Source organism: Melospiza melodia, chromosome 10 (assembly GCF_035770615.1).
Source record: "Melospiza melodia melodia isolate bMelMel2 chromosome 10, bMelMel2.pri, whole genome shotgun sequence".
NCBI classification, from domain to species: domain Eukaryota; kingdom Metazoa; phylum Chordata; class Aves; order Passeriformes; family Passerellidae; genus Melospiza; species Melospiza melodia.
The window spans coordinates 18,784,843-18,805,259 of NC_086203.1; the positions used below are offsets into that span (position 1 = coordinate 18,784,843).

Here is a 20,417-nt window from a genome sequence, read left to right on the forward strand (position 1 = left end):
CATGAATTCAATAGCTAAATTTAGCAAGATCTGCTCCCAATTTCCCCAGGCATTTTTCACAACTTTCCTTCAAAGCATTAAGTACAAGCCTGCACAAACTAACTTTAAAAAGAACATTCTTCTCTATCTCAAGAAAAGATATATGAAAACACATTGCTTATCTCAAAAGTGGCATTGTTTGGGTAACATACACTCCAATGCAAGGAAGGAAAACGAAGGAAAGAACAGGGTCCTCGTACATCCCTGTTTCCTTCAAGTGTCAAGACTGTGTTCCCATTCCAGATGTACTCAGAAGTTCCCCTCCTATCTGCTATTAGGTTTGAGTTTTTTCCTTATTAAAGTACAAGCAGCAGTATTTACCAAAAAGAAACTACAAAAAACACATTTACAATTTTTCAATTCACTCTCATTTTTATTACCATGTATTTATAGTTCCATCAATATTTTTATTCCATAGCCCTCATCTCTCACCATATATTCATTCAGTGCTGACAGACATGTTATTCCTTAACCATATATGTATTTATGCCACCAACTTCAGTGCACAGTAAGGAGGATATAAACAGTCTCAGGGCAAAGTAAATTCAATTACAGGCATGCAGCTAAAATATAACACAGAATACCAAATGAAACTCTTTCATTTCTCATTTAAATTTTTCAAATTAAACCTTCCTGCAATCATGTTACGAACATTTTTAAATTAAGGTAACCTTAAAATGAACAGTAAATACTTTTTTTATTTTACATGGGTCATATCCTGCCAATTTTTTTTTGGTAAGCTGCTGCCTTCTTTTTGCCATGGCTTCACAATACCCAGAGGATGTCAAAACAAAGCAGACAAAATCCAGCCCTCCCAGTGAAGCCCCCTCCACAGGTGACACTCAGCTGCTGCTGCAGGGCTCAGGGCTGGCAGCAGCTACCAGCTCTGGCCTCCCCCTCCAGCACAGCCTTGGCCACCACAGCGTCCCAGCCACCAGAGGCACCAGCCAAGCACCCAGGTGCTCACAGCACAGCAGAGCTGGCAGCTGGGAGGTGACAAATGCTCAGGTGATAAAATTTCTTAGTGGTAGACATGACCTCACCCAAGAGAAACTGGTTGAGTCCAAGGGATTTGACCCATCAAATACACACTTCTTTCTCCACCTAATGAAATGGTCAAATGAAGGTTCTGGTATTCCTCTAATATGTTGGAAAAAGTCAGTTTTGTGCACGTTAAAAAAATAAATCAAACAGAATTAATATTTTGTAAAAAGAAAGATTAGTATGCAAGATATAAAGTTAAATTTGCAGAAACACTCCCTATTTCATGTTATAGAAGGAATTACTCTAGGGATTAATTTATGTTCTTATTCACAACCATTTTTCTAATACAGTCATTAAATTCTGTTTTATGAATCACTGTTCTCATCTGGGCTAAAGCAATTAAGTTCTCAAGACAGAACAGTAGGTGTGCTGGTGCTAATTAATACTCCCCTGAGGTGAGCCTACAGTTTGCCTCTATCTCCAGTACACCTGAGGTTGGCATTAATCAAGATAACAATTCTTTCCTGGCATCTCTCTGAAGGAACAAACTGGGCATTTAGGATCAAATTTCCTTCCTTATCCTCCCCCCCTCCCCAACAGGCTCTCCCTGCTCTGGTCAGAGAGATGTGGTGCTACCCTCCCTTGTAACCAGAATTTCACCCACAAGCTGCACTGCTTCCAACCTAATCCACCTTAAGGAATCCATACAACATGATTTTAGCTGACTACTGATTTGGTAAAATCTGGTAACACAGGAAAAAACCACCCTTTACATGTGGCACTAAAGACAACACCTAAGACATAAGAAAGATGTTTGTGAGTTCATACCAAACCCCACAAGTGCAGTTCTGGCTGTTTCTGTATGTCAGCTATATTTTCCCTCCTTTCTAATGCCTTATTATTCCATTGCTCCACTGACAAAACATAAACAAAAAAAAAAACCTCAAAAACTTGTTTGAATACTTTACTATTTCAGCCTCTTCCATGAAGCAGGCCAAGAAATTTCTCTTTTTGTTCTCCCTACAAGTGGTTGGTGAGTTTTTTATAAAAAACATTTTGGCTGTGCTTCAAAAAGAGTTCTACATTTTCCAGTTATGCTATTGATGGATATACTGCATGTGAATACAGACAATTTCTGTTTCTCCTGGTTTTTTTAATTCGTTATGTTAGTTTATTCTTTTTGTGTGTAAAGCTCTATTCCTTTGTGCACAGTTAGAAAGGTGTACTAACAAAAAAAGTTTCTAATCCTTTCCTGTTATATTAAGAGCCAGAAAATACTAACAGATCTAATTTTTAAGATTTTGCTTTAGTTCATTAATTCAAAGTTCTCAGGAAAAATATACAACTTCTAAAAATACTATGAAGCACTCTTGCACAAAATTTGAAAATCTTGGAAGTTTCAATAAAAGTTCTTCCATCACATAACAGTTTATGGAATAAAAGAGATAAGCCACACAAGGCGGGGGGAATCAAACAAAAACAAAGAAAAAACCCAAGTCCCTGAGACTGCTAGTTTCCCAGTACAGGGGAAGCAGTCAGTCTTGTAAGGACTTTTGTGTGTCAAGATATTTTTAGTCTCACAAAGAAGGATGCTGGAATTGCCAAAGGCTGCCAACCATCTAATGGAAGCAAAGAACACTACAGAGACATAAGAGTCAACATACATAAAACTGGATTTCAATAAATGGACTTCCATAAAGTGCTTTCATACTTCTATGGTACTCTGAGAAGTGTCAGAAGAAATCTCTTATTACATTGGTCCACTTCATTGCAAATAATGTCACTCAGTCTTAAACATATTCACATTTCAGCTTAAAAAACAGGGGCTCACCATGAAAATCACAGAGATGCTTCAAGGACAGTGAAAAGGCATCCCACATGCTAGTCACAATGTGCTAGGTGCCAACACCTATTCCAGACATTTGTGCATTTTTTTTTTTTTTTATTCACAATAATTCTATTATCAAGGGAAAAGCTACTTATGCTCAGGAATACCTGAAAAGTTCGTCAAGGTATACCAGGAGCATAGAAAAGATAGTCTCCACTTAGAATATTACTCTGCAGATTCCAGATCATCAATTACAAGTGGGGGGAAAAAAACAAAAAAACAGCAAATTAAATTCACATCAAGAAATCTGATAGAACTAAAAGAAAGACTTTCCTGTATCCCTTTAGGCATAATCACTGTTCTGGTGTCCTACTGATATGAAACCTCCCAGTTTATATTTTAGTAATCAATTACTATAAAGAGAAATTTCAATACAGGATAATATTAGCAAAAGATTAGTGAAAATATTTATTTAGTAAAACCTACAGTAGTCTTAAAGGTCAGATTTGGGCTCAGTTTTAGTAAGATTTAATCATGAAATCCCTTACAGCACAGCAAGAAACCACACAAGTAAAATAGTGAGAACCAGTCTGAGCTGATGGAAAGCTGCTATGATATTTCACACCAGAAAAATCAAAGCCTCAGTCACTAAAGTATAAAAATACTTTTTTGTGATTGACGAAGGCAAATTAAGTTATTTGATGGCAGAGATCCATATTCAAAAGCAATTCAGGAATTAAATTCACATGCTTGGATGCTATGGAACCTTTGCCAATGGGGTTTCTGAACATCAAGTTTTACACTAGATCCAAGAGGCTAAATCCAAAAAAGAATGTATTTATCCAGTGAGTATTTCCAGATGCCCAGACAGGACAGAGCATGAACTCCATCAGCTGCTGTACAGCTGTACAGCTAATTTGTTTCTGAAATTAAATCTCCACAATTTACTTCTCAAATACAGACACTTCTAAAGCATTTGTTCCTTAAATACTCAGCACAGTACAGCTAAATTATTTTAAAGATTCTGTACAAAGAACTGAACACTCCACTTCCAACAGGAAACGTTGCTAAGGCCTCTTTCTTTGCTGTGTCATTCAGGCTTTGCCCACCTTAAAGGAAATTGAAAACTAAACCAGAATAGCTCTACTAAATTCATGAGACTGTGTTCAGATTCACTTATTTCATTACTTAGATACTAGGCAGTTAGATTAAAAGAGTAAATTGCTGAAGCAAAGGAATCCACAAGAAAAACAGCAGAAAATGGAAAGGCATTAAAAGAAAAAGCTCTAACACCTCAACAACAGAGATAGATCAGGAGAGTTACTTCATATACAAGAATTAGCGTTTTAAAATGTAAAGTTCAACAGTGTAGCTTATGCACAGGCAGAATTTAAAAATATCAATGCAGCAAATGTGCACATGTATATTTATTCTTTCTAGCATTTATCACAACTTGCTCTGTTTTCCTTCATATTATTATCTGGCAGCCTGGAATGGTCAAGTGCAGAAGTGTGTACAGTTCCCTACCCTGGCAAACTATGAAAAGTGCTACTACATTTGTTGAGCATTACAATGCAAATTGTCAAAGCTACTGCTGAGTTCTTCTGAATTCCTGCCTTTCTTCTTTCAGCTATTTTACATGTGTTCCTAGAAGATATTTCAATGCAATTTCTTGAAGTGCAAAAAATATTAGTATCTTATTTGAAATAAAGCTTAATCTATATTTGATATTATAGGAAATTTCCTCTCTGAAACAACCTGAACTTGTAATTTATCCCATGCTTTAACTACAGAGTAGCAGGAGTTGTGACACATATTGCCACAAAACCAATCAAGTCCTAACATTTAACAGAAAAGCAAAAGCAAGTGACTTTATAAAACAACCTATTAGTTACATTAACCATTCTAAATTATGAAATCCTTTAACTGGATATTGGTCTGCACTGGTTTTAGGTATCCAACAGTTGCAAAGGTATTGATCTGAAGTTCATTGCTTGCCTTTGCAGGTGACATGAGAATATTCACCTTCCCTGTTCTCCTGTAAGAAATGCAGTTCACCCCCAAAGACAGAATCACCTCTCAATCTGAAAAAGAAACTACTTTACCTGGTTTGATTTGGTTTTCTTGCTTCTCAGCTAAAGCATTAGGTTTCACACTTTCAGAATAATTTCATAATACCAGAGTTTATCTGATCATTCTGCTTGGAGTCTTTTCACAAGTGCACTTTTTAGTGCTTTAAATAAAGGAACATTTCAAGCCATTGTTATTTTATGTAACAATTCTCTTTTGGACTGTTGGTGGGGTCTTGCTTTTTTATTGGTTTTAAGAGTGGCTTATTCTTTCCAGATTTTGCACCAAAACTTTTTCCCTCATCTACAGCTTAACAACTTCAAGTTTGAAGGTTTTGTTATCCAAAAACCTGCTGTTTGATTGAGTACTTGAATCATCTGTGTACATCTAGAAACTCACACTGTAGTGGCAAGTTCAACAGCTTGAACTGATATTATCTATTTTCCCTTATTCATTTATTAGAGAAAGTAAATTCACTCAGAAGAACTTGTTGCAGGCTATCAGGATGTTCCTCTTCCCTGAACTGCGAAGAGAGCAGGATGAACCCATTTTATAATGGTCATTATAAAGGTTTAGCAATATCTACAAACTCTTCCCTTGTGTCCACATCCATGGTGCCAGCTGAGAGCGAGTTTCAGTTCAGCTGCAGGTCCTGCAGCACAGCCCTTCCCTCCACGGCCTCACCGCTGGGAAGGCAACATGGGAAAAGGGAAGGACAAACCCTGGGGAACAGGGAACATTGCCTTTCCTCCTGCCTCCTCACATCTGAGCTTTTCATCCTCTCACATGTGGGTGATGCCTGCTACAGTGAAACAGAAGGGAGCACTGCTTTTAATGATCACACAATGCAGAGCACTGATGAAGAGCAAAGAGTTACTTTTGAATTTGGGAAAAGGAGGTGAATAGCCACACCGTCCTAAAGAATTACTACCTGAAGACACAGCACACTTTCAATTTAAGAGTCAAAGAAAATGCATAGTCAAAGCTGAACAGCACAACAGAGGAGAGGGCAATAACACTGAATGTGCAAGATGTGTAAATGGTATAAATAAGGAGTTTATACAAATTGACTCACTCTTCTTAATCACACATAATCCTGCCAGTAGCCTTTTGTGAGCTGAATTAAAAACAAAAACAGCAGCAAGACTCATTATGTGTTTTCCTGAATTTTCTACCATCTGGCAAAAATAAGTTAATCAATAAAATTAAAGGAAATTCATAGCAAAATAGAGTTACCATAGTTTTTGCAGTAAAAACTGTTTGTTTTTGCACATTTTAGAATTCCTCATCTGTTAAGATTATTATTAAAAACAGATGATTATTTAATTCTACAAAAAAATGTATGATGAAAGTAGGTCTTGAAAGGTGAAGTTTGTTGCAGACACTATTAAGCCAGGATTAGGAAAAAAAAAAAAAAAACAACAAAAAAACCAAAAAAGACAGCATATTTCCACAGTAGTAGGAAAAGACTGATCTTAATTAAGACACTGGAAAAAACCACCCCACCCTATTAGATTATATAAAGATAGAATTTTAAAAATATACTTATGGACGTTTGAAAATAAAGTGTCCAGGGCAAAAACCAAAAACACAATTAGAGCTAAAACACACTCCTGACCTGCCAAAGAGAGAGTAAGACAATGGCAAATTGTGTTGGTCACTGCACTCACAACATCATCAGTGTCCAACAGTGCCATGAAGCAGCAATGCAAGTGTGAAACACCTGCAGTACCCCAACTGTGACACTGACTTAAGAAAAAAAGCAGAAAAACGTGAACAATTGCTGGCTGGCACAGAAATAAAGTGATTTTGGAAATGATGGGGAGAAAGATGGGGGAAAGGCACCTGCAAAAAATAATTCTAGAAGTTGGGACCAATTTAGTAAGAAGCAAAGGTGTCTTCCTATATCCAAACTACTCTACTTTTTCAACTGGCTTTTAATTAAGATATGTTAAAATACCTGAAATATTAATAATGCAACACTGTAACAAAATTTGCCATAAAATATTTACATTAATATTTCAATTAGTTAATGGCACTAATTTTTTAATCTATTTTATCTCCAAATTATCTTGAACTAAGCTTTTGGACTATGAAATAAAGAGCAGATTCTACCTCACATGTTTGGTAACTATTCAACTGGACACAGGTGGGAAATGAGCACCTAGAAAAACTTGGGAACAAAATTTGGTTTTCAAATAAAGTTTCCGACTGGATCAAGTTACCACTTTCTTCTTAGACCACTGTGACTTGTAAAAAAGGAGACCCTCCAGATGAAACAAGCAGGAGAAATATATTCCTAACGATAATTTCATTTTCTTGTAAATCTGCATAACCTTTCCTCTAATACTTGATTCTATGTTTAGCCATCAAGGCACAGAGAGGCAATGCTTTATACAAGACCTGAACTGGATAACAGCCTCGCCCTATTTAACACAGGATCACTGCTGCCTTCAATTCATGTTTTATTGTTACATCTATATAGGTCTCTAAGAAAAAAAAAAAAAATCTCTTCTGTAAAATGTTACTCACAAATACTTTTCCTTGGAGTTTGCCTGACTGGCACTGCTTGTTAATCCTGCAGTCCTGCAGCCAGGACAGTGCAGTGCATTCAGCTGGAAAAGTCTATCACAAGTGTCCTCATCTAATTGCTCAAATTCTCAGCCTGACAGTTCTCCCTCTTCAGGGGATGAGATGCCTGAACAGGATGAAGAATGCCTGGTTTTGCCTTCTTCAGCAAATTCTGTGTTTTCTACTCCTTAGCTCTCTCTTTCCTTCCTTTACTGCACCAGGGAACATGAAGACAAAAATATCTCTGAAGTGTAAGGAAAGTACCACATCGTTCATACACAATTATGCAGCTCACTCATTCCCTTATTTCAACCAAATTAAGAATGTACAAGTTACATTAGAAATAGAAAAATAAATATACTAAAATAATAATATAAAACTAAAATAAATTTTATCTATGGAAGGTGACATAGCAAGCAGTGGTTGTTAACCAGCAATGAAGAAACATGCCAAATCACTCTTCCTAGCAAAACTTACACCAGCATACAACCCAATGTTCTTCTGAAAACAAATTTTTTAGGAAGAACTTCAGATTTCCAGAGTATTGCAGTATCATTCCAGGAGAATTATTGTAATTTTCATTACAATGTTAATTATCAGAAACATTAAAAGTTGTGGGTTTACTTTGGATTTTTCACAATATACATATTTAAACAGATAAGACAATATAATATGTACCTAAATGTATTCATGTTCACATCAAGCTCACTATAAACCTCAATTTTTCAATAGGTAGCACATACTCCATAGCCCAGAGAGCTGTGCTGACAAAAAGGTACATTTTCAGAATGATGTGGAAAGAATTCTGGCTTCCAAATAAAGGGTAATTGGGAATTTTCATTTCCCTCAAGATGCAGCTTAGTTTCTGTCACTCAGGTAAGAAATTTAGTGACCATTGAATGCAAAACAATCTGATTATCACAACTTATGTATGATTTCTTAATCTACACATGTACATAATTACATATACACCTGAATAGAGCAGCAGGCTTTTATTACAGACACCTTGATTGCAAGCTTAATTCTTCAAGTTTGGATTGACACATTTTATTTATGCTTTGGCTCATCATGATTTAATATAACCCACTAGTTATCTCCACCTTCCCGAGTATCCAAATATTATACCACAATATTCAGGCATTTTTTCACAGAATTAGTTAAGACCATTATTATGCTCTACCAGTAACTAGGTACCTGGAAGTTCACATCAGACACAAGAAAAAGTTCACACTAACAGGACTATTCTTTCAGCCTTTCTACCTACACATTGCAAAAGCTATGTCCTTTTACACAGCTGAAATCAAAATACAGAGAAAAGATCTAATTCTCAAAGCACAGCTCCCTGCCTCTTCCTGTGATTCTCTCAATTTAAATGCAGGCTTTTACAGTGAGACTTGGACTGTATGCAATTAATGCTGTAGTCAATTAAATGGGAACTTGAGTGAGTTCAAAAAGCAGGCCTTCTTTTAGGGTTTGCTGCTGCTCTGAATCTGCACCCCAACGTGTGTTTGTGCTTTTCCTGTAGGTTCTGCTGACCTTGGCTTTTCTTCTAGGCAATGGCTGTGATGAGGCCCCACCCTCTCATTAATTATAGATGAGAATGGAACACAGACCTTACAAGACCTTAGCATTCTCTGCATCTCTAACACTGAAATATTCACAGTGATTTGCCTCAGTGATGTTCCTTTAGGCAAATTCATCAAATTCATCATTTATTCCTTTTTCTTCAGGGCACAAAGAGTATTTACATGAAATCTACTGCTTTCTTTTAACATATGTTTTGTTAGCTTTTTTGTCATCTTCCAACACCAAGAGTAATAGCAATGACTATCCTGTGGCAGATGCTTAAGGAAATTCAGAAACTAAATATTTTCCCCATTCCACAGGCCAAATATTCTAAAATTAGTAGATTCAAAAGACTTATTTGCTCCTGCCACAAGCAATCCAACTTGAACCAAAGTTATTCCTTATAAAATATGCCAAGGGTTCCTGAATCCTGGTTTCTTTACCACCTCAGCTGACAGACACTCCAGCAATAAATTCAAGTAACAAATATTATCTTGCAGCTGACAGCTTTAGCAAGTGACTCACTAGCACCAGGGAATACACAGCTCCATAGTCAGGAATGCCAGACACCTTCAACAGAGGAAATGACAAACAGCCCAAATCTGACCCTGCATGGCATTGACCAAGCAGAACTCCCAGACATGCAAAAACTCAGGCAAAAATTGAATCAATGACCATCACAACACTGTTGGTTAAGTCACCATCACAACACTGCCCATACCCTGACAACAATCTGAAATGCATCTTATGAATTCAGGAATATAACAGAAAAGAGAAAGGTTGCGAAGTGTCAGGCAAGTTTATCTCTAAATTGTATGCATATATAAAATAAATAAATATCATGCTTTGCAGCACAGCCAAAAGGGTTGTGTTTCTCAGAAGCAGCCCAGAGGAGGAGTTCTGTACTGCAGGCTAATTGAGTGTGGCATGATCAATTGCCTGTTAGATGATTTGGGGACAACTGTCAGAAAATACAAGATGAAGGACCAAAGGAAGGAAAACATCTGAAATTTTACTAATAAAGACTAAAAATGTAAAATGAGAAAGAAATTACTTTTTTTTCATTACTTCTTTCCTGTTCTAAATAAAACTGTACTCTTTCAGTTGACAGCTACACACAGTGCATTCTAAAGACTACAATTCATGATCCTTATCTCTTTTGAAATACTGGGGACAACAGAACAAAACCAAAAACTACTTTCCTCAGATCTCTTTATGCCTCAAAAATGCCCCAAAGGGTCTAACTTATTATTACTATCCTTTCCAATTTACCACTAACATGTGATACAGTTTTCATACAGTTTAAGCTATCAGTTTCTATTTTTTAATGTATACATGAATACTTCTATCTAAACCGGAATAGCACCAAAAAGCTTCAGGTTACAGAGTCACACTCCTATTATTCATTTTTCTAGCTCAATACTTACCAAACTTGTTGAGACAAAAGGTTAAAAGTAACTAAATTCCCTCATTCACCCTCAAGCACTTTCAGGTTATTACTCCATCAAAATTTCCTTGTTTATCTGTAGTATCATGGCTCCCTCCTTATGAAATTCTACTCGCCACCAGAGGCAGGAGCCTTTGCTCCTCATCAATAACAACAGAAGGCAACACACACCCTTCAGGCCCAGCTTATTCACTGTTCCTCGCCCATTACACACCACCCCTCCTCAGCAGAACAGTCCTGCTCTTTCACCCTCTTCCCATTTCACAGCCATTATTATTGGCAATATTATTAAAAAATCCACTGATTTCATTCTTCTTTGCTATTCAGATAATGACCATTTGATCTGTTCCATGTGGTTAAATGCACTTTGCTGCATTCTATAAACAAAGTAAAGAAGAATATTTTGCACTTACCTAAATTGCCATCAATGTACATGAGTTTACATGAAGAAAACAGTGGAAACATGCAAAATAAAGTTAAAATCAACAAGTATGCATGCAGGTCAAAACAAATATTTTTTAAAAAGCAGAAGAAAGCAGAAAACAACAGTACAGTGAAAAACAGAAAACAAGGTGAATGGGTGTGATGAACCTACTGGCTTTACAGAATCGTCCTAAAACACCTTAAGAAGCTTTCACTGGCTGTAAATACTATATTAAATTTTGATGTTGGAAGTATTTTCTTTTTGAAGAGACTAATTTAGTAAAAACACAGCCAATTTCTTTTTAAGAGTATTCATATGAAAACATACCTCAGGTAGTATAGTAAACCATAAGCACAACATTTCCAGTCCTCAGATTCCTAGCTTTGAGTTGTATAACCATGAACTTCATTAATATTCACAATAAGCTTCAAAATCCCTGTTGTTTTAGACATTTACACAATAAGATGGACTGAAAAATATTTGTACCCAAAAAATCCTCCTCTGACCACAAGTGGTATTAACAAACAATGAAAAGTCCTTTCCAACCAGTAATCAAGTGCATACTTTCAAGTGCCCATTAAGGAAGGCAATGCCCATCTATAAACTCACACTAAATACCCAAGTGCTGGCAACTGCCTGTGTATTCCACTACAATCAACCTAGAAGAATTTCAAAGACCATAAAATATGAAAAAATAATTTTTTAATAATTTATACCTTAGCCTAATCAATATTTTATTAGGAAGATATTTTAATTAGTACAAAGACGGGAAATACCATTTCAGAATATTTGTCAGTATATTTTCTCTTATTGTTCTTTTTAGATTCTTGTCATGAATCAAAGTGAAAATGAAGAGCACATTGTGAAATAACATTGAGTAGCTACTCACAGTTCTAAATTCATGAATACACATTCCCTTCTGTACTGATTATTTTATCAGCTCTATTCTGCTAATTGCAGCATCCGAGTTATTCACATTGCTACAGATGGACAAAAGTTACTTGGAGAAACTATTTCAAGAAAATTTTTTATTCAGAACTACAAACCTCAGAGGAACTGCTCACTATCCTTTTTTCTTCTCTCCATCTCATTAATCTGAAGTAAATTCCTGCAGTATCTGGATAGGAACTAAACTTCAAAAGATCAAAATCTGTAATGTGTTCTCAAAGAACACATTAAGTCAATTAAAATTACCTGGGGTTTTTTTAAGGGAAAAAAAGGATCACACTCACCCATTTATTTCCAACATAACCATGCCATGCCTGTAAATGAGCCACTGTTCATGGCACACAGCGTCCATTTCGTATTAATTAGCGTCCATTTCGTATTAATTATGTATTAAATAACTACGTTTTTAAGTAAGTAAAAGTGGCTTATTTTGTGCAATAGGACTTAATATGCATTTTAAGAAATATCACAGTGATTCAGTTTTTGCAATGCCATAAAAGCAGCATATAAACTGATAAACATTAATGTATTGTATTAGAAGCAGCTAATCAAAAGCATTTCACTTCTTTCTTGGCAGGCAGACTTGCCCTTCTCCAGTCTCCTGGAAGGAGCTCACAAACTCTGCTAGGAGACCCAGAAATCCAGGCAGGGTCACTTCCATCATGGACAGCCAATGTGAAAACACTTTTTAGTGTTTCAGTGTGAAACAACTCCTTTTTCAAGCAAGTTTTATAAGCCAGTAAACCTCAGACACACAAGGACAGACTGAACACTTTTAGGATAGATGTGATAGAGCACATCACCTTTTTTGTTCTTTAAAATTACAGCTTTTTGATGATTCTAATTTAAATCAGTTGTTTGCAAGAATCAATAGCCTCCTGAATGAGAGTGACAAACAAGCTGACACAGCCAGCTTGGGCTTCCAAAGCCACTCCTTGGGAAAAGCTCCTCTCCAAATGCTTACAAGAAAACAGCAATTACATAAGAGAATGGATACTTTTATATACAAATATTTGATTACAAGAGAGGAAATAGCAGAAACACCTGGTTGACTCCTAAAACCAGCAGAAGACCCCTGGAGTTTTGCTGGGACCTGTGGCTGTGCTTTGTGCTGACTGACACTTCTGAGCAGCCCAAAGAACAGGGTGATCAGTAAGATAACTGATTTTCCTCATGGTGTTTGGTTATTCAGGGCAGTAAAGACAAAAGCCAACTGCAAAGAAGAATTTTATAAGACTAAGCAAATAGTCAGAGGCTGGCAGATGAAATTGAGGGAGATCAAAGTGGCACACAAGTTAAAATAATCCTACCTTTAAGCATAACAAGCTGGGATCTGAACTGGTCAGAATGAATGGTGAGGTATTTTTTAGGTATGATAAATATTTCCATTAAGATATTAGCTTAGTACTCAGTAGCAGCAAAAATAAAGGCATCCAAAACTGAAAGGAACAAACTAATTGTTGAGAATTTCTGTGAGAGAAATACAGAATAAAAAGGCAAACACTACAACATCAACACCACTCATTTTACACCTTATCAAAAACATAAGATGTTTTGGTCCCCCTTGCCTTGAAAAAAAAAAATCCCAAACATTTAACAGGTCTGCAAAACATCATGTTACTGTTTCACAAGGAATTATCACACATGGTAAGATGCTGCTGCCTGGAAAAGAGCTGAGGGAGGGATGTGATGATGGCACTGTAAAGTCCTAAGTGGCACTGAGACTGGCACCAGACATCAATTCTTTATTGCTTCTTTCAGTACAAGGAGCAGGAAATCCTTGAAAAAGCAGCCAAAGTCTAGTGAAAAACTAGACTGCAAACAGTGGTTCCTCACAGGTATGTTAGGCTCTAAGAGCCTATAAACACTGGCATTTTAAACAGGTCCATAAGAAACTGGCTGAATTTAAAGTTCACGGTGTTATGAAGCACAAAGAAACAGCAGCTGGATCACAAGGAGCACTCTCTGGGGATACCACTGTGTCCTTGGCCTCTCCTGTGAATGTCTGGACACTCAGCAATGGCATAGAGCTACCCAACCTCTGTGCATTAGAGAGGGAGGACTCATGTTAAATACACACATAGAGCAAAATACATTGCTTTTGTCAGGTTTGCTGTTACAAGAAATTAAGTGGTTGTCAAAAAGATACAACATGAATGAACTCATAACTGAGTTACTAAATTACTTTCCCTCAAGATAAGCAAAGATTATTTTATTATCTATTAAATAGATTTTAGGGGGGAAAACCAAAACAGAATTGTCACTGATGTGTGATAAAGTCTCTAAACACCAGATTCAAATTCCAAAAGTCAGTATAAGATATTAATGTGACATTTCCACAACAAACAGAGTCTATTAGGAGAATTCTCCCTTTAAGGTGATACCAACTACCACCATTAAAGTATCTAACCAACAAAGTTTTTCAAAACCAGAACCTCCACCATGCATTTTTTGTTAATATTGGTTCTAGCAGCATCCTAGTGTGTCTGCTATAAATAAATAATCAGCAACTACTATTGTCAGTCTGGATACAAAAAGTTATACAAGACAGTAATAAAATAATTCACTGCACTGAATTCCTGGTGACAACCCAGCCCGTTTCCTACTTCAGTTTCCCACTGAAGTAACTGGTAATAGACTTGCCAGCTCTATAGATATTTAGGTTCATGACATGCCTAAAGGTGGAAAGTTTGCTGAGCTCTAACTGATCACAAACTTGGAAGTAAATTCAAAATCTCAGTTGTTGCTGCCTGCCAGCAAAGAAGTTTAGATTTGGAATCTGGAAGTGAGAGAAACACAGGACTGTGTTTTTGTCTGGAGAAAGTTAACAGATGGTCTAAAAACGAGCAGCTTTAAAATAAGACCAGAAGCCAAAGTGTGTGGAGAAAGGAAGGATATTTTTTTTTATCTATTCTGTGCTGCTGTTTTGTATGCTTTGTATATGTAGCTGTATATTTGATATAGCAAAGACTCAAATTTTGACTTCACAGATTTATCCATCCAGACTAAAATATTTGAATCTTTCTATAACTTCAGGAAAATAATGTTACAATGTGAATAGAAGTATTTGAAACACAAATTTACAAGATACTCATTTACTACAATGCAGGTCTCTGAAATGTTACTGAAAACTTCATTTCATTCTGTAATGCAGAACTACAGAAAGCTGAATATGAGGATTTATCTTCTTTTAACTTTAAAACTGTTAACTCCCTGCACAGCTTAAACAAAATATGCCTCTGGATATTTATTTACACTTTTTCAAAAAGGGCTCATTTACCTCTTCAGAAAATGTTGCCAAGACAACATTTAGACAGTTGTAAAAAAAACCCTAGAGCAAGCTTCAAACATAAAAGAAAGGGTAACAGCAATTGTTTTATCCATCTAAAATGTGAAGGGATGCTGCATGAAAGAAATTATAATCTGCATTTGGATTCTTATTAGCGTGCTTTCCTGCAGTTTAGCAGTGAGAAGCAGATATTCCAAGACATAAAATTATTGTGGAAAATATCAAACTTGTGCCAGCACTGAATACGGTGCCAAAAGCAAAACATCAAGTGCTTGGTTGTAAATCAACACAAAGAAACCTTCATAATTACTTACCTGATTTTCTTCATGGGAAACTCTCATCTGTTCTTTAAGAACTGACATTCTGGCTGCTTCTTCTTTCCTCAATACTCTCTCTTTCTTTAGCTCAGGACTCCAGAAAGTTTTGATGCTGTTCATAGAGGACCCCAGCTTGCTGTCCTTAATGTCGAGTTCTTTTCTGAGAAGGTCATTCTCCCTCTGTAGATCCTTCAGCTGAGCCTGCAGATCTAACATGGTGCTATCCCTAACCTGTCTCAGCATGGAAGGAACCTGGTGGTGGTGGTGGTGTGAGGATGCGGTCAGCCCTCCGTGCTGGTCGGCGTAAGAAAGGACATCTGTGTGTGACAGTCCAGCAGAAGCGATATTGGGGCTGCTCCCCATGGCCGTGACTCGGCCACCGTACACAGCTCGATTCGTAGCCCTTCCAAGAGTCATTGTGCCCTTTGGGAAAGTAGTAGAAGCTACACCCTCGTGGTCGCTCAGGTACATTGGTCCAGATGTTGCATAGGCCGCGTTAAGGGACTGGATGTTCTCCATGGACAGCGTCTTCCCTGCCCCGCCTCCCCCGCTGCTGGTTCTCCTGTGGCCCAGCCGGGGGGACCTGGGCAGGCGGGGGGACCTGGAGGGGCTTCCCTCCAAACTGCCGATGGTTCTTGCGCTTCCGTACATTTCTCTTCTACTTTGAGGTACTGTTTAGTAAGAAACTAGTAACACTAAAGGTGAATGTTCAATTAAGAATTCCGGCTAGAAATACTGGCAGTTTCACTGCATTCTTCCAATAGGCAAAAATCTGGTTTTCCTCCCAAGACAGACCTGAAAAAAAAATATTATAAAATTAAGTTTTCATTTTGGAAAATAAACTTAGAAGTAATCACTATATATCAGAAAAAAACAACTTCCCAGAGTAATAACTACAAAAAAAAAATCTGGAATTTTATAAACATTTTATATTTAGGATAATTAGTTAAAAATGCATTTTCAAACTAATTCCAATCAAAATAAAACACCTAATTTCTTTCTTACTAGAAAGTTTAACAAGCTTTAGCTTGAAATTAAGTTGGAATGAACAACATGGGCCCAATACAATAACATATCATACCTTACCTTGTCATTTAAATGACTGACAATATGAAATTTATATAAAGAAAAATATTTATTATTGGCATAAAGAACTACCCTCTTAAAGCCTCCAGAATTCATTCCCAAGGCACAGAGATATAAAGCAATCTTGTTGATTTACTTTTTCAAGTTTTGGCATTTTAACATCACTGTCCACATCTGCCCCTCTTTTCAGCTGTCATGCAGCTTTCAAGAGATGACCCACACCTTGTTCCCCCACAAGACTCTGTGCAGCTTTTCTGCTGTCTCAACTTCAACATATTGACCAATTAAAAAAAAAACAATTCCTCTAATTCCCAAGTGCCAGCCATCCTCTGGCCAAGCAACTCATCAATCCTCTGAGAAATCCATCCCTGTATCTTTCTAGTTGCCTAAAACAGTTCCACAGCTCCTTCATAGACAAATCTCCCATGAGACCAGAGCTGAAGATCACTTTCCTTCCTCTGGCTCCTGGCAGTTCCTGAGCAAAAGCAACAACAAATCTTCGGAATTGACAGAATTCACCCCACCCTCTTGCTCACTCAATTAAAAAAATACAAACAAAACAAAATAAACACTCCATAAAAGACATTACACTCTGGTGTGGTGAAAAAGAAATGCTGCTAGCAGGAAATTTAAATTGCACACAATAAAATATTTTTAGATACAGCAGATATGATACACGGCCAGGTGGTGGGGTTGGATATAAATTTGCTCATCCTCAGAAGCAGAGGTACAAAATATTTTATCTTATATCACGTCCATGCTGTTTTCCCTTTTCAGACTGATAAATCAGTACACTTCTTGCTTAGAGTCACTTAATAAGTTACTTAGCCTTCTGTTTATGTCTCTGATATGTATTTTTAGGTATTTGTTTTGCCTTTTAGAGCTTCTAAGTTGTGGTCTCTCTTTTCTCAACTCGTGTAAATTTTTGGAAGTTCTCATCTCATATCAGAGAACACTTATCTTGCTTAGCACTCCAGTGCTTACCAGTGAGCTCGACTGAAAAAAGGATCCTCATTCCCTATCCAAAGGCAGGCTAACTTCTCACTGAACTTCTTAAACAATGTTCCAATGCTGATTGAACATTGTAACTTCCAAAAGCTTGGGGAAATTCTGAAAGTAACAGCAAAAGAGAAGAAAAACACCACCAACAAGTGTTATTACCTCCACAGCATTTTCAATTTTTTTTCCCCTAGAAGTATTCTACTCAAAACAGAGACCTCTGTGCTGTGAACACAAACACACTGATGATATGCTTGATTTTCTTACTTTAACAGGCTACTAAGGACAGCTCACAGACCAAAATCTGAAAATCCTGACTTTACAAATTAAAATGGAGAAACCCTAAGAACTTTAGTTTGTTACCTTCTACAACCTGAATTATCCAGACTGGCTTTCCTGCAACCACAGAAAAAGACAAGCACACAAAACCATGCCTTTTCAATGTGTGTACTTCTTAAGGATAAAACAGGAGCCTTCCTTTATGGCTGGGAAGTCTCAGACACAGTAGAAGCCAGACACCACTGCTTTATGAAAGAGGGGAGAAAAGGCACCTACATCATTTTCTGCTCTCTACTGCTTCTACGTGGAGCCTTCCTAGCTTCAGGAAGATTTACTGTGTGTCTCAACACATCAGGAACTGGAGACATGAAGAAGCAATACCAGCCTCAGGACCTCAACAATTCCCAGAGAGCATCTACTGTCTGGAGAAAAGAGAGAGGAGAGATCCCATCTTCCCACAGAACCAGCTGACAGAGCCATCGCAGCTGAACTGAGAGTGGACAGGTGAGATATAGACAGTTCTATTTTGAAAGGTAAATTTATTTTATATTGCTATTTTAATTGGACAAGGAGGAAGGAATACTAATACCCTCAAGTAATAATTCTTTACCAAAGCTGTAGGTGTTGCAGTAGCCAGGACAAAGGAGTCTCAAAGGTCATATCCCCCTAAAGCCTTCTCTGATAAAAAACATCACCCAGCTTCACTCAGTCTGGTAGGGACAGACTGCAGACCCACTACACACATTTTCCTACAAGAGTTGAGTTTTAAAATCCAAATCAGATTACTACTAGAAAAAAAGTCCAGATGCTCACCTGCTTGGCTCAGTATTTTCTTATTTTAAAGAAATTCCTTTAACGTACATGATGTAAAATTAACCATTATAATTATGAGTTTATTATTCTGCCTTGCAAACAAAACTGTATTTTATGCGGATCCTTTTAGGATCCAGAAAATTAAGCATGCATTCTCAGCTGGGGGCAGGAGGGCAGGCACTAGACACTGCCCCATGTTCTCACCGGCCTTGAAAACCCCAGCAGACCTGATACCATTCATGCCAAAGTGCCCCCAACACCTGTTTGAACTTCAGCTTGCCTCCCTCTCCACATTCCTGCCCCACCTGATCTCCTGCAGTCTGCACACAGCAACATCACGGGCTCATGTGACCCACCTGGCTCAAGTCTGACAACTCACTTTAATTGTCTTTTAGCTTCCTGTTTTTGAGAAACCTGGAGCATAGGATTCTGATGTGGACGCTACTAGAAGATCTCACTCAATTTAGTTTCCAAATCCTTACTTCTACATTGAACATAACTACAGAGTTTGCTTGCAATACTGTATCCACAGTACCCCATAAGCTCTGATTTTCACTGGTTACACACTCTTACATGCTGAGGGATGATTTAGGCTTTTAGTGTCCCCTCCTGAGGCCTGAATCACCTAGTCAGCAGGAAGTTTGGGTATCAGCCAAATACTTAATAGCTTTGCACAACTACTTGCCAACATTAACATTGAGCCAAGAGCTCAAACATTTGTAAAAGTACCAAAAGCTTTAAGGAAACCTCTTCTGTAGAGTTAACCTCCCCAAACAATATATCGTGACAGTTAAATGCAGAAATTATCAGTCTGATTCCAAACTGTCTAAAACTGTTTAGTACAATACAATTCCCCACATATAAACCAAAACAAGCAAAATAGGAAAGAAAAAAAATTAAAAAGGTGATGTAGAACACAATGCTCATATTTTCTCTGCCAGGACTGCGCTTTGAGGCACCACAAAAGGAAGGAGATTGACAGAAAAAAAATCTGTTCCATAAAAACTTGTCCTAGCAAAAAATGATTTCTTTATTTTGATAGCATCTTTTAAATACTCTCATTTAAAACACAACCTCTCCGTACACAGAAGACCAGGAGCACATGTGTAATAGAAGTAGTGACGAGGAGCCAGAAATATTTCTAGCACTTTCTTTTGGTTTACCTATGTTTTCTACTGCTTTCATCGTGGCACAATACATTCTCACAGCAGAGAATATTCTTTTCTTCACACGTTCTTTACTATCAGTGCTGATGTAAAGGGAAAAAAAATGCAGCAAGCTGATTTAAACTAGATATAAAAAACTCCAATCTGTTGTAGAGGAGCCTGCCTTTCTTCATTAATCTGAGTGGGCAGCCTGGCATGTCTTCTTTTAATAAGGTAAAGGAAAAAAAGATAAATACAATGCTCTTGATATGGTGTTAGTACAAGACCAGCATTGTTTCGATTAAAAGGACAAAGTACTCTCTTTTCCTGTTTACCAGGCTGACCAAGTAACTTCTTCTCCCCCACCTTTTTTAATACAAAAAAGAAAATAATCCACTTCTTCCTGCTACTCTACTATTCCTTACAAGTTTGAAAAACAAAGCATATATGACAACTTCAAAAGCAACATTTTCATTTAGGTTCCTTACAGTGTCCTGAATCTGCATTTCTTATGTAAATTTAAGTTTTACTACAGTCTGCACACTACATTTCTTTTTACTAGTTAACAGACATTAATTTCTGCCCTCCCTTGTAGCTTGTTGTAAAATTACA

General features: G+C 37.2%; 1 protein-coding gene across 10 annotated transcripts in view; it reads right to left on the minus strand.

Annotated features, from left to right (window-relative positions):
* ERC2 (ELKS/RAB6-interacting/CAST family member 2) overlaps positions 1-20,417 on the minus strand; it is a 401,773-nt gene that overhangs the window by 372,698 nt on the left and 8,658 nt on the right. For all 10 annotated transcript variants that reach the window (XR_010028823.1, XR_010028829.1, XR_010028825.1 and 7 more), the window contains exon 2: positions 15,481-16,278. Coding sequence is in view for 1 of the 10 variants with exons in the window: in XM_063164669.1 (XP_063020739.1) it covers positions 15,481-16,134 (654 nt within the window). In the remaining 9 variants the exon portion in view is untranslated. The remainder of the gene's footprint in view (positions 1-15,480; positions 16,279-20,417) is intronic.